Source organism: Oryza brachyantha, chromosome 3 (assembly GCF_000231095.2).
Source record: "Oryza brachyantha chromosome 3, ObraRS2, whole genome shotgun sequence".
Classification (NCBI taxonomy): domain Eukaryota; kingdom Viridiplantae; phylum Streptophyta; class Magnoliopsida; order Poales; family Poaceae; genus Oryza; species Oryza brachyantha.
In genome coordinates, this window is record NC_023165.2 from 29,228,319 (window position 1) to 29,242,182 (window position 13,864).

Genomic DNA, 13,864 nt, shown 5'->3' on the forward strand with positions numbered 1-13,864 from the left:
TCCCATCTCGCTCTTTTCTTCTTCCAGGCTTGCAGCGCACTGCGAGAAACCCTGCATCTATATCCCTGGTTCCTGTGACGAACAGCCACCGGCCAAGCTAATCTGAGCCGTTCTCTTTCAGATGAACGGTCCAGATTAGGTTGAATGCACCACTCTGCAGTTCTTCTCCTACCTTAGGTCACCCTCCTCGAGAGGGGTGGAAGTGGAACCCATCCATCGCGCGCAGGGAGGGAGCAGCTCCTCGACTCGACTCGATCGCCTCCGCCCGCCCGCCGCCGTTCCGCCTACCTCACCGCCCCGGACGCCGGCGCCGCCACGCCTGCCATGGTAAGCTCCTGCTCGCCCCTCTGCCCCGTTACCTCCTCCAAGTTACGCTCTCTGGATCTGGTGCCGCGCCTTCCCCCTTCCGCCCACCGCCACCGCTGCCTCCTGGAACCGGCAGATCTCGCCTCAGGACCGACTCTCCCTCTCCCGCTGGTTTACTTGACGGTGTTGATGGAGCCCTTCCACGAACCGATCACCAATTGCAGAGGGGTTGGACGAGATCGTCGCTTTGGTTCGGGATTTCATTTTTTTTCTTTGGTCTGTGTGTCAGATTGTGTTTGTGCTGTTGCAGGCAAATACTCTGAGATTGTATCTCACTTGCATAAGGAACACTCTGGAGGCTGCCATGTGCCTGCAGGTACACAACCAAACCCCGTCGAGAATCACCACTCCTTGCATGCTGATCACTATGCTATGTCTTCTGTTCTCTCTGAGCGTAATTTGATCTTTGTGTTGTTTTCTTTACTTCTAGAATTTCCCTTGCCAAGAGGTCGAGAGGCACAACAAACCAGAGGTCGAGCTAAAGTAAGTCGTGCTTCAAACTGAATTTTGTTTATTCGATGCTGCACTAACCGGTTCCTGTTCTACATAATTTGATCAAGACCAAGAGAAATTGTTACAGCAATGTTTAATTTGAGAAACTTCCAAACTGGACTTTAAGCATGTAATCGAAAATCAATGTATCCTTTACTACTGTAAGAGAACAATATTCTCTTCTTCTCCGGGTGCATTTGTGGACCCCGGTGTCCAACCAAGTTGTTACCTCATGAACACATGCTAGAAACAGTCCTATTCCTGATTATTCATAAGATGTAGAGTAGAAAGGAGCATTAGCTCTATTGTTGGCTTCTTTTATATATCTGTGGAACTCTACATTTCTATGTTACCACACTTGAACTGAGAGGGATCATTATAAACTTGTAATCACACACGCCCATGCTGACCAGTATATTTTGGCCTGAAACATATGCTGTCATACATATGATTTTTCGCCTGCAGAGCATCCATTTTTCCCCTTTTGTTTTTACACATTTACTTCGAGCTGAATATACCCCTTTTCTCTGATTACAGTTTCTTCTTATTGTTTTTATTCACTTTTCCAGGACTAGCCCTGAACTTCTGCTGAATCCTGTAAGTGGGATCTTACTATCACCTCCAATTCAGCCTATCATTCACCTGGTTATTAGACTGTAGTGTAATTCTCTTTTAATTTAGTGACTCATTAATTACTTGTTCACTTTTTAAGTTAAATATTATCTCTACTGGATTATACATGATGTGCGAGAAATCACAAATGTTACAAGCAAATGGTAGTCCATTTGCTCAAAAACTTACAACACATAATTGGGAGTAATCATTTTCCTTTGTCTATCAGTGCATATCATTGTACCATGACGGTAAGCTTAGGATTTGAAGATGAATGACACATGTCAAGATTCTTGTATATAGTTAGTTTTTGTCATACATGCAAAAATCACAGAGCTCATCATGATGTGTATTATGTTTGATTTTTCGTTCACAGAACTCTGGAACTTGTGACACAAAGTATATGCACAAGGCAGGAACAGTTTTTGGTTACTTGTCTGATAGCCCTCATATTACTTGGCCCTTATGAACTCTACTGAATTCTTAGTTGTTAATGTTAATGTGAAGGTGATTCCTTTTGGAGCTCTCTGTTGCCATTTGGTAGTTCACTGGCATATGTAGCCTGCACCATTCTTCACAATTCTGCTCATCTAGATAGAAAGTTTGCTATAAGCTTCCAGTGTCTTCAGAATTATCACTTGAGCTACAATATTTCCTTCAACAGGTTCTCATATGCCGCAATGAAGCAGAGAAGTGTTTGATAGAGACTTCAATCAACTCTATTCGCATTAGCATGAAGGTAATGATGAAACCTGGTTGGATATTAGTATGCTTGTTGGGATAATGTCAGCAGCCATTTGTCATCTGGTATACCATCAACATTTTTCCGTTTACCATTTGACAGGTTAAACAAGCAGATGAGCTAGAAAATATTCTTGCAAAGAAGTTCCTTAGGTTTCTATCAATGAGAGCAGAGGCATTCCAAGTGTTGAGGAGAAAGCCAGTTCAGGTATGACAATATATATCCATAAAGCTAAATTTGATCTTCAGCTGTCTTCAATTGGATCCATCTAGTAGCGCCACTAGGCGCAGCAATACAATATTCGATAATCAGTCTAACCAAATGCTATTTTTGTTGTGACATGGAGTTTTATTAGCATATGAAATTTCCATCTTAATGATGTTTTTCATTTTGAGTTAGCCAATCATCCCATTTTTCTTATCTGCCAATAATGTTCGGAGTAAACTGCATTGTATCACTATCAAGTGACACCATGGCATGACATCAGTGCAAAGTGGCTAACTTGATTTGTGTTCTCTTTCAGGGTTATGATATCAGTTTCCTAATAACAAACTACCACTGCGAGGACATGCACAAGCATAAGCTTATAGATTTCATAGTTCAGTTTATGGAGGTAAGTAAAGGTTCTCCTTGACCTTCATATTTGTTACATTTTGTGACATATACTCATATTGTGTCTGCTGATTTATGCTGTAGGATATCGACAAGGAGATCAGTGAGCTAAAGCTTTCAGTAAATACACGTGGCCGGTTAGTGGCAACTGAATTCCTGAAGCAGTTCATATGAAACATTCTTAGTGGCCTTTGAAAAATATACTCCTACGATTCTAACGCTGTTAGCGTGCTATCTCAGCATTTATCGAGCAAATCTGGAAGGAGCTTTCCACCATTTTGTTTTCCTTTTGTAAATGTGTTGATAAGGATATGAATTCTTGATCCAGCTAGACCCCATTGCAAGCTAAAGTCTGCCCCTGGCAAGAGGTATCAGGGGATGCAATGGCATCGGCAGTAGTAGGTGAAGAATATATTTTCGGCCTTTTGGCTCAGCAATTCTGTACTGGGCCGGCCAAGTTTTATGTGAAATGCCAAAATTGGGGCTCACGCACCTTGCTTGCTTGTCGTCTCTGGCTCCAGTTCCAATTCCACGGCAAAGTTGCATTAGCTGCTTAAATTCATTTCAGTGTTCAATCTATTAGCCTTAATTGGTGTGAGTTTCTGTGAAGCATAATCTATGCAAGCCCTAGAGGCAAGATTTCAGTGTTCCATCTTCCAGTTCTGCTTAGGCAAGAAGCCGGCGAGCAAGTTCATCACCAAGCTCGCCGTCGCGGCCGCGGTCCGTGAAGAAAGCAAGCTAAAAATGGCGCCGTCGTCGAAGTCTGCCAAGATGCAGGCGGCGGCTATTCAGGCTTGCAAAGCATCCAGAACATATACTGTGTTTTTCAGACAAATAAGAGAATTCATTGATGCCCAAAGTATTCAGGAAAACATATACTGAGTTATTCAGACAATTAAAACGATCCATCGATGCCCAATTTCTCAGGAAAGCTAAAAGGGCATTCATTTCAGTAGGAAATTTGTTCTCAGATTTTCAAACCAAGGTCTGCATGGCAACAACCCACAAAATCAGTTCGATTTTCATATCAAGGCCCTGGATGACCTGATGCCGGATTTCCCATATCCATTTCACCACTATCCCTGGATTTTACAGTGCCTCAAAGCTACAAATGCACACACTACATCGGCCCAACACTACGTTTGTTCTGCACTGATACTTGGTAAGTCTAGGGAGTCTTGGTTATGAACACTTTTGAGTTGCATTGCCCCAGGTTAACTGATTCAGCTTTTGTAGTGAAGCTGAGATTGCAGAATTTGGTTATCCTCCAGCAACCTGTCGTACTCCAGGAGGAGCTCCTCTGACTGCTTCTGTAGGGCGTTCACATGGGCCTCTGCTTCCAATGCCGCCTTCTCGTGATCTTCAGACTCGGATTTCAGCTTCTTCATACTCTCGTTTAGCTTAGCAATCTCTTGCTGAAGCTTCTTGATTTCACCGGATGATTTCTCCTCCTTTTCATGGAATGACCGGTTCTCCATTTGAAGTTTCTCGACCTCCTCTCTTGATGTGTTGGCTGCTTTCCTCAGTGTAACCAGTTTTCGGAGGTAGTGGTGCAACCGGTCAATGACAAATGCAAGGAATAGAGTAAACCCTGCAAGGAGAGACCAACTGTTAGAAGCAATTAAGCTTGGCCAGATTAAACGATCAATGCAGACCCTAATTACACCTAGAGACAATGCTATACTTTTGAACATAACAAATACTAAACTTGCACAAAGGTTGCTGTGCTGGACATATCTGTAAGAGTATTGTCATGGGTTTCAAATTGTTCAGAGAAACAACCTGACCTAGCATAATCTATTGAGACCAACTTTTATCAGTTCAGGTCTGAAACTTCAAACTCCCAAGTCCCAACCTTCCAGAAGGAAATAAATTGTTCAGAAAAACAACCTGACATTAATGACCAACTTTTATCAGTTCAGGTCTGAAACTCCCAACCTTCCAGAAAGAAAGAGACCAGACTGGACTGACAGCTTTAAAAGGTCAGACAACATGCTATGTATTTTATTTCAGCCAAACTGTCGCAATTACTTTGGCCTTGTTTAGTTCCTAATTTTTTTTCCAAAAACATCACATCGAATTTTTGGACACCTAAATAAAGCATTAAACATAGATGAACTAAAAAACTAATTGCACAGTTACGGAAGAAATGTTGAGACGAATCTTTTGAGCCTAATTAGTCCATGATTAGCCATACGTGCTACAGTAACCAACATGGGCTAATAATGGATTAATTAAGCTCAAAAGATTCGTCTCGTGATTTCCAGGCTAGCCATGAAATTCGTTTTTTCATTCGTGTTCGAAAACCCCTTCCGACATTTGGTCAAACATTTGACGTAACACTTCTCCCAAAAATTTTCTCAATCTAAACACCACCTTTATTGGTGTCTACATGATTCATTGGTTAATAGCATTCCTAGGGTAGGAACTCTAGGTGTGAGTACAGTGTGTGTTCATGAGGCGTTGTTTGAACAGGCTGACAAAGTGACACTCCACCTTTATTCGTTTTCTACGTATAGTGTTCTGCAGATCCAACAAATCTTCCAATGCATAAACCCATATCAACTCCAAATTGGTACATCAGACCCTACGGCACAAACATGAAGCATGCAATAGATTGGCCATCTCATTTTTCTACACTGGCAGTTTGCACAGTAGCTATCATGATTCCTAACCTGTAATAAATAAGATTGCTAAACTATGCATGGTACTTTGTACCAAAACGACCAAATGAAAGTAGAAGGTACTACAGTTACTCAAAATGTGATTATTTTTGGTTGAAAAACGTCCCTTGATATAACCTTCATATGACTTCTGAAACATGCTTGAAATACGATAGTCCCTCAGCTAATTTACATATTGGTTTGTACTATATGATCACACACTGACACAGTGACACTTGCCATTTTATTTCTCAAATACTTTCTTCTTGTTTGCCACGATGTGGTTTATTGGTAGATTAATACAGCACAAAGGCATGGACATATTAACAGAGGTTAGACATTCTAAATGCCCACAAAACAACAGACTAATAGTTAAAAAAACAAATGATTTTCTCTATTCGTGCTACCATAATTTTTTTATCACCTAGATGCAGCATGAAAGCTACAAAAAACCTGATACAAGCCTAAACAATAGGAGTCTTTATTGTATCCAAACAAGTCCACTTCAGTAACATGGTACTATTTCTTTACCAGTTGACCACAAGGAACCTGGCGTAAATGCATAAGTACAACTTGCTCATTAACAACTGAACATACACAGACATTCTTCAATGATACGATCATATCGCTTTTACTCCAAAATGTGCAATCTAAACCATGTAGTTTCAGTAAACATTAGGGCTGGGTTAAACAACATTTGGTTTCCATAATTCATCAACATTTGCTAACACTTCACCCAAGTATGTATCCACGGGCGATTACCAACGCAAAACTAAGTTGAGTAAAGAACCAACAAAGCTGGGCTGATGGTGGTGAAGAGTAAAGTAAAGAAGGCGGGAATGGCGATGGCGTGCTCACCGATGAGGGAGGCCTCGAGGAGGTGCGTGCGCCAGAGCACCTGGTCCATGGGGCTGACGGTGCCGAGCTTGAGCCCCCGGTTCTGGATCTTGAGGATGCTGGCGACGCTGGACATGAGGATCACCGAGAGCGTGCAGGCCAGCGTCTTCACCGTCGCCGGGCCCTTCCCCTGCTTCGCCTGCTCCACGCCGCGCATCGCCGCCTCCCGCAGCGGCCCCACCTTCACCATCAGCAGCAGCGCCACCGCCGCCTCCGCCAACACCACAAGGAACAGCAGCTGAATCATCCTCCCAAAACCCAAACCCCAAACCTTCCAGTCGTTTCTTCTACTGTTCTTCCCTGAGAAAGCTGGGATTTTTAGCAAATGGAGCACCTTTGCTCCGTCTCTTCAGCATCAAACCGAGCAATCGGTGCAGGAATCGAGGTTGCTTTTGCAATAACTCCACACCAAATGCCTCGGCCACCTGGTAGCCTCGGTTGGGAAAATTTGGAGAGGAAAAAAAACCTACAAATTTTTAACTGGGAAAAATTGGAGATTGACAAAAGAACCTGCCACCTTTCTTGGCCTGCAAAAGGGTAGCTCATCAGCAATCAAAACACCAAACCCGAAAAGGGGAAGCAAATGGAAATTTTCCGAGAGAAACGAAGAAACCAAACCTTGCGTCTCTTGCCAAGAACACACCCAATAGCTCAAACCAATCAAGAAATCTGTAGCCCTGTGGGCAGATTATGGTACGATGCTAAAGTAGAACTTAGTAAAGCCGCCGAGGCATTAGAGTATAGTAGAGTAGAGAGAGATGGCGGCGGCGAAAGGCGACGAGCAGGGCGGCGTGCAAGCAGCTCAGCTGGGAGAGAGAGAGAGAGAGAGGGGGGAGTGGGAGTGTGAAAGTTCTTGTTGCCTGCTCCGTTCTCTTTTTTGTGATTGATAATGCTGCTTAATGCTGCTAATCCTAAAGTTGAAGGGACATGCTTAACTTTCAAGGGATTTTAAAAAGCTACGAGCAATGCATTAGCAACTTTACTGAAAACAACCTTTCTTTCAGATAACTATACTTTCTCCTTTTCTTATACTACTACTTATATTTGTGGTAATAAAGTAGCAGGTTTTTTTTTTAAAAAAAATTGAACCGCTTGTGAAATTCCAAAGAAACTCATGCACATGATATGCAAAGGTTCCGAGCTCCGACTTATGGTACTCCCTTCGTTTGGCCATGTTGTTAGGAGTACCTCTGGCATTTATTTTCAAGAACAATTTCTAACTCCGTTCCAAAAAGATTATGGTTTTAGTTCATAGGGGTGATTGTTTGTTTTTTTACATAAAATTCAAATGATATATTTACAAACATAAAATATTATAAATAAAAATTTTATATACATATTTTTAGCGATCTAAAATCGATGTTTAAAAATAAATTACGGTGAAAAAACTTTAAAGTTAACTCTAAATTTAAAGTTGAAATATTCAAATATTGATTTATAAGCATAAGCTAAAAGGTAAGATGTATTTTTGTTGTCCCACAAAAACTTGAGTTGGATAAAGTAGAATACAAAACATTAATATTTGAAAAACAGAGAACAAAGGTGAAGACTATTCATATGTATAGGGCGTTTTCGGATTACGGAAATTTTAAAGAAAACAGTTAAATTTTTTTAAAATTCCTGCAAAATTTCTGTAAACGGAAGATGCCTGTAGAGGGCGATTAGAAATGAAGTTTTTTTAAGATGAGAGGGTAGTATGGTATAGTTGCAATGTACAACTGTATATGTACTGTCCCGCCTGTCCTTTTTATACTTCCATCTGCTGCATTTTTGGGCGATTCTGTAACGTGGCAGTACGGGGACTTGCACCGTTTTCTGTCAATTTGAGCCAGTGTGACTCGTGCGTTGTCGGCAGTTCTTCCACTTTACCCCCTTTATTTCTCTGCTCTTTGTAAAACTACGGCTAGCAAGTATAATATCAGGCTATAAGCCAGTTAAATGCTGATGTGGAAGAGAGAATGGAGGAGAGAGAGAAGAAGTTGGCTATAAGCTTATAGCCAGCTCAGGCACAAGAACCAAGACACCATGTGAGAGACATGTGGGTCCTGTATTAAAGATGAATAGATAAACATTATATGAGTGGGCTATAAGAAGACTACAAGGAGTCTTATAACCAGCTTGTTGGCTATATTATTAGCCTTGCTCTTAGGTCAATCACAACGAGAGTTTTTTGGAAAATAAATAGGGTACCACGTAGGCATTTTTAATGATGTGGCAAAGTATTAATGAAGAGAGATGAAATGAGTTTCGTGGGGATGAAACCTTTTATATGCACTGTTACCTAGACAACTTGTATCTTGTATGTAAACTAAGAAACAACAATAGATGAAACTATGTATTGAGAGAAGAGTGTTTCATCCTCGTTTCAAACTTTTTAGATGATATGTCATTTTAGTTAATCGTGTTCATGAGACTTGCATTGGGGTGATCTTATTATCTTCTCACACTCTGTTCACTGTTCAGGGACATGAAGATGCATGCCAGTCCATATACAGTGCAGTACTCGAAACAAACAAGAGTGAACATGACAAAAGGGATACAGTGCAAGTCTGCGAGGTACACCAGTATGTGCTCTGTTATGAATTGAGATCTTACAGTGTAGTACTACAGCCCTGATATGTGGGTTTATAACCTGTGCATCCACCTACCAGTGAGCACGCTGCAGAGAATATGTATCTCTGTTATTACTTATACTATGATGATCATATGAAGTATGTGATTCAATTATGCTTAGCATTTTAATGTGCAACCCCATTTTTATAAAAAAGCCAAATATTTATAAAATAAAAATATGTTTTAAATAAAACTTTTATATACATATTGTTAACAATATAAAATCCAATGTTACGAGGTGAAAAATCATAAAATCAACATTAATCTAAGGTTAAAAATTTAAGTTTTCCTTGTAAACATCAATCCAATGTTAGGCTTGTTAGCTGGAGTAAATGTTGTTTTTATACCTTTTAGGCCCATACATATGGTCCTCTCTAGCATTAAGTCCCATCTAAACTGAATCTCTCTCTGTTTGCATGTAGAGATTTTCTAGAGTTTACTCGAAACCCAAAGAAATCCAAATGATGCATTTCCTTACTTTTATATACCAATAGAATATAAATATCTTTGAACAATGCATGCCTCATAAAAATAGCTCTTTTCAAAAGAGAAATTATGAAAAGAGCTTTTCATAATCATCACGGACTGGACCACAGTAGGCTCCAAATTAGACCGGTCATGCCAAACAAAGCTCTGCCCGGACGACGGTATCATGAGAATTCCACGGAACAATGGTCTCATCGTAATAGTACCAGGGAAGTCGTTGCTGCAACAGTATAATCACTCATCCTACCATTATATTATTATAGTAGTACTATGCCCAGAAATATTTATAAAATCTTTGAAAGGGATCTGCACGTGGCTTTATTACAAAGAAGATTTAGACCCATTGTTTCCTGCAAGAGAAAAACAAACATATATGTGTAAAAAAATAACTTACCAATAAAAAAATTATATGTTTCTAAGAATCTAGCAGCAAGACAAAAAATAAACTACGATAAGAAAATCTAAAATTTAACTCTAAAATTTAAGATTAAAAATTTTAAATTTGGCTTATAAGTATAACTAAACACAGAAAGATGGTGCCATTTGAATTTCCATAGGTATGATTTCTAATGATTGAGATAATATGTTTAATAGAAAATATCATATACACAAGTTTCTCGTATAATCTCACTAGAAACATTTCAACTATGCTTTTTAAGGTTTTTAATTTAGTCATTACATCTAACATGGCCTCATTGGCTAAGTCCACGAAGAAAAGAATATCTGGTGACCTGCCGGCTGCCGTTGAGCAGTTCAGCAGCAGTAGAATATATTGATACGTGTCCTTTGTTTCCGCTTATGCTATAAGCTATTATTTTAATTTTAATCTTATATTTAGGGTTAATTTTATAATTTTTTAATCTAAATTTATTTTTTAATTTTGACTTTTAAATCGCTAAGAATATATAAATAAACGTTTTATTTTTCGTTTACAAATATAAAAAAAGACAAACAACCACCCAACCCCTTATCGTGTTCTTATTGCTTAGAGCATCTATAAAAGAATGCTAATATTTTATTTTTCAAAAATTTATATTAGATTCATCTTAAAAAAAGTATTGGGCATAAACATTACGCACTCCTCTAATAAAAATTTAAAAACGAATAACTGATATTAGGAACATATATTCTCGCTCCAAATTTAGAACACAAGTAAGCTGATTTTATATATGTGTAAATATTAGGAATGTATTTGGTAATTTGTTGAAGATATATTTATATCTTAATTCTTAAAATTCAGTTTTAGAGATCAATTTTGGACTTCTCAAGTAAATGCTCCAGTACAGTTTACAATGGCAGGGCAAGCGTGAGGCGGTATACTCGTAGTAGAGGAATGGATATTTGGCGTGCGGTTACTGCTTAACCACCACCATGATGGGCATTGACAGGGGAAACTGGAGTTAAGACGATTGGTACAGGCCGTGCAGGAGAGGAAGGGGGAGTGACCACACCACACCCACCGCATTCAGCATCCGGGAAGGAGGGGAAGCAAGCCAGCAAGAATCCGACGCCATAATGGTCAAACGTGACTCCTCCTCCTCTTCTTCTTCCTCCTTTCACTCTATTCAATTCCTCCTACTAGTCTCCTCCTCCTGCTGCTGCTGCTGCTGCTTCTCTTCTATTGGGCGTCACTTGTTCGTCTTGTTTTTTTTTTTTTCCTCCTCACCTTGTTGAACGCAACAATTCTTGGTCGGAATCCAGGAGGGAGAGGATTAGAGGAAGGAGCAGCGTGCTGAGGCTTAAAGGAGACACCTTTGCTGCTGTTCTTGGAGCTTTCGGGCGTTCTTGGGGGCTTCCCTGCCAAAATGGCCGTAAGTTCTCGCTCGATTGATCGGCTTGCTAGTAGTGTTTCTGATGTGCATCGTGCTTGGATCGGTTTAGTTTGATTGAATCGCCTTGGGCGCTTCTCCTGCCACGTGGGATTTCTTGGAGTTGCTTCTAACTTGGCAGGAATGGCTGCTTTGTCATTTCTTTCTTCTCGCTGCCCAATATGTTTGCTCAGTGGTGAGGAGACAGGTTGCATCCTGCGGAATCATTTTCTTTTTTGCTTCGTTCTGGAGCTACTTTCCTTGGATCTTTTTGTTTCCCCCAAAAAATGTGACTAATTGAAACCCAAATGGTTGCGTTGTCCTTTTCTGCTCAGTTGTGCACTTATCCAAGCCAAGATCCAGCCTTTATGCATTCAAGGATGCAATTTATGTTGCGGATTCAATGTTACAAGAATGTTGACATGGCATGCTTGCAAGGCTGATTCTGCTGAGTAATATATTAATGCATCGATCTCGTGCAGAGAAAAGATCTCAACTTTGTGAATGTGCGAGTGTGCATGTGATAATTTATATAGCTTGTCTATACTTGCGTGTTTGAGACTTGTCCTTTTAATGCATCTTTTGTAGTGTTCCTGCCCAAAAAAAAAAAAGATGCAGATAAGTAGATCAAGTAGTTCATTCTAGTTCTCTCAAGCAGTATAGATAGCGGTATTTGAGTAAATTCTGGCTGATGGAACAAAGCTGAAGATTTGACATAAGCTGATGTTGTGCACACATGATTACAATAGCCAATACCTATTGAGGTGATTTAGACAGCCATGATTATTTAGGCAGAATTACAATTCCTGTGATATATGAAATAATGGCAACTGACAAGGCAACGAATTAATCTGGTAGATTCAACTATCAGCGTGCTGTCTGCTGTAGACCTTAGTTTTCTTCCCCTTTAACTCTGTTTTTGGAGTATAGGCATTTCTTTAATCTACCTAGTTTAATTCGATAATATGACACTTTCTTTGTTAAACTTAACCAGCATAAAGGGGTTCCTAAATTTGGAAGCTGGGAGGATGAGGACCGTGGTGAGCACCTTTACACACAGTATTTTGAAAACGCTCGCAAGGGTAAATCTCCAGGAAGGTCTGTTAATCCAAACGGAGATACTGAAGCGCTCTCAAAGGCCTCTCCCCTGCAGACTGGATCTGATCCAGCAGTGAGAAAGCCCAAGGATGAAAGACGCTCAAGCCGAGAAGATGATCTTCGTCAGCATGAAACCGCTGTTCGAAAACCCTATGCTGAGTCACCTAATCATAGATACGGAGATCATGCTAACCACGACAATGCAGCAAGAAAGACAGGCATAGAAAAATCACCCCTTCATCCTCGTCACCAGGCAAGAGTTGCAAACAAGGGTGCAGTTTCATCTCCTTCACGGGATCGTAGGGGTTCATCAGAAGGAAACCGTGGATCTGCTCCCACTACACCTGGAAGGTCCAAGTTCAGATCAACTGGCCGTGGTGATGAGACGGTAAAGCCCTGACTTTTGATGCATGATATTATGTAAACTGTGCTTTATACATTCACTATAAAGACAACTTTAGCTGAAGTGTTGATTGCATATGCAGCCTGAGAGAGGATCAGCCGTGCCAAAGTTTGGAGAATGGGATGAGAAAGATCCTTCTACAGGTGAAGGTTTCACTGACATATTTGAGAAGGTGAGGGAGGAGAAACAGTCTGGTAGCAACGCGCCTGTGATTACCAGCGAGGCAGATTATATGAAACGCTATCAACAACACAAATATGAATCCACAGTAAGTCTGCTTACTGAAAAAATATATATATGGTTGGATGTGTGGATGAGAAATTTGTTCTTATGCCAGTTGCCACTTGAGCTTGTCAATGTTGACCATTGAGAATCATACCTCTGTATCTGAATACTGCTTGGTGTATCTCAGTTGATTTTTAGGGATCATGGTACCATGCATAGTTATCCAGCAATTTATATTGTATAAAATCTACTGCTTGTAATAGTGCATTCGACAATTTAACAGCAAAATCATTGCAACTAATTAAATATTTATAACCCCACTCCCTATACCATACATCTGGTTTTTACTGGAGTATATAATGGTTGCAAAAAGTTGGTGCTACAGCAAAATAATGGTTTTACTAGTAGGTTGGTTAGGGTTGTTTGCAAGGAATCTTGTACTGTATGATTTGGTTATATTTTTAATGTGATCCACTTTACAGCTATTGTGTGAAACCGATTCCTATGTTAATTCAGTTTATCGCTTCCTTGCAGGGCTGCTCATGCTTCGGTTGGTTCAAGAACTGAACTGACTGTCATCCTGCCAATCCCGTCAGAGAGCCCTACGTAAATTTGTGTTGAATGTATCATTGTGAGATGAATACCTCCAAATCTGTTGTTGTTGAGATATTGGGGACATGTATCTACATGAATTCGACGATTTTTGTTGAGCAATTTTAGCATTTGTATAACGAGTGATTCGTTTGTCTTGGAAGGATCTGCGTTGCCTCATTGCTTGACAGGAGGCCATGTTTGGACATGAGTATCTAAATCCGTGCGATAAGGGGTAGATTTTAACAAAATCCAA

The 13,864-nt window shown here is 40.2% G+C and overlaps 3 protein-coding genes across 4 annotated transcripts; 2 read left to right on the plus strand and 1 right to left on the minus strand.

Annotated features, from left to right (window-relative positions):
• Positions 1-142: 142 nt before the first annotated feature.
• LOC102711684 (actin-related protein 2/3 complex subunit 4) lies at positions 143-3,425 on the plus strand. Its single transcript, XM_006650827.3, has 8 exons — positions 143-327; positions 617-682; positions 797-849; positions 1,428-1,455; positions 2,135-2,209; positions 2,315-2,419; positions 2,736-2,825; positions 2,909-3,425. The coding sequence occupies exons 1-8, from the start codon at positions 325-327 to the stop codon at positions 2,996-2,998; spliced, it is 510 nt and encodes a 169-aa protein (XP_006650890.1). The 5' UTR covers positions 143-324; the 3' UTR covers positions 2,999-3,425.
• A 238-nt stretch (positions 3,426-3,663) lies between these two features.
• On the minus strand, positions 3,664-7,242 carry LOC102711958 (B-cell receptor-associated protein 31-like). Its single transcript, XM_006650828.3, has 3 exons — positions 7,003-7,242; positions 6,346-6,911; positions 3,664-4,415 (listed from the first exon to the last, which is right to left on the minus strand). The coding sequence occupies exons 2-3, from the start codon at positions 6,629-6,631 to the stop codon at positions 4,048-4,050; spliced, it is 654 nt and encodes a 217-aa protein (XP_006650891.1). The 5' UTR covers positions 6,632-6,911; positions 7,003-7,242; the 3' UTR covers positions 3,664-4,047.
• Positions 7,243-10,900: 3,658 nt separating this feature from the next.
• LOC102712240 (RPM1-interacting protein 4-like) lies at positions 10,901-13,731 on the plus strand. Of its 2 annotated transcripts, none has more exons than XM_006650829.3 (5): positions 10,901-11,001; positions 11,185-11,294; positions 12,286-12,777; positions 12,875-13,060; positions 13,552-13,731. In XM_006650829.3, exons 2-5 carry the CDS (start codon positions 11,289-11,291, stop codon positions 13,582-13,584), a joined length of 717 nt encoding a protein of 238 aa, XP_006650892.1. In that variant the 5' UTR covers positions 10,901-11,001; positions 11,185-11,288; the 3' UTR covers positions 13,585-13,731. The 2 variants fall into 2 exon arrangements, with proteins under 2 accessions (XP_006650892.1, XP_006650893.1); XM_006650830.3 differs by having other exon boundaries at positions 10,925-11,008.
• Positions 13,732-13,864: the final 133 nt, after the last annotated feature.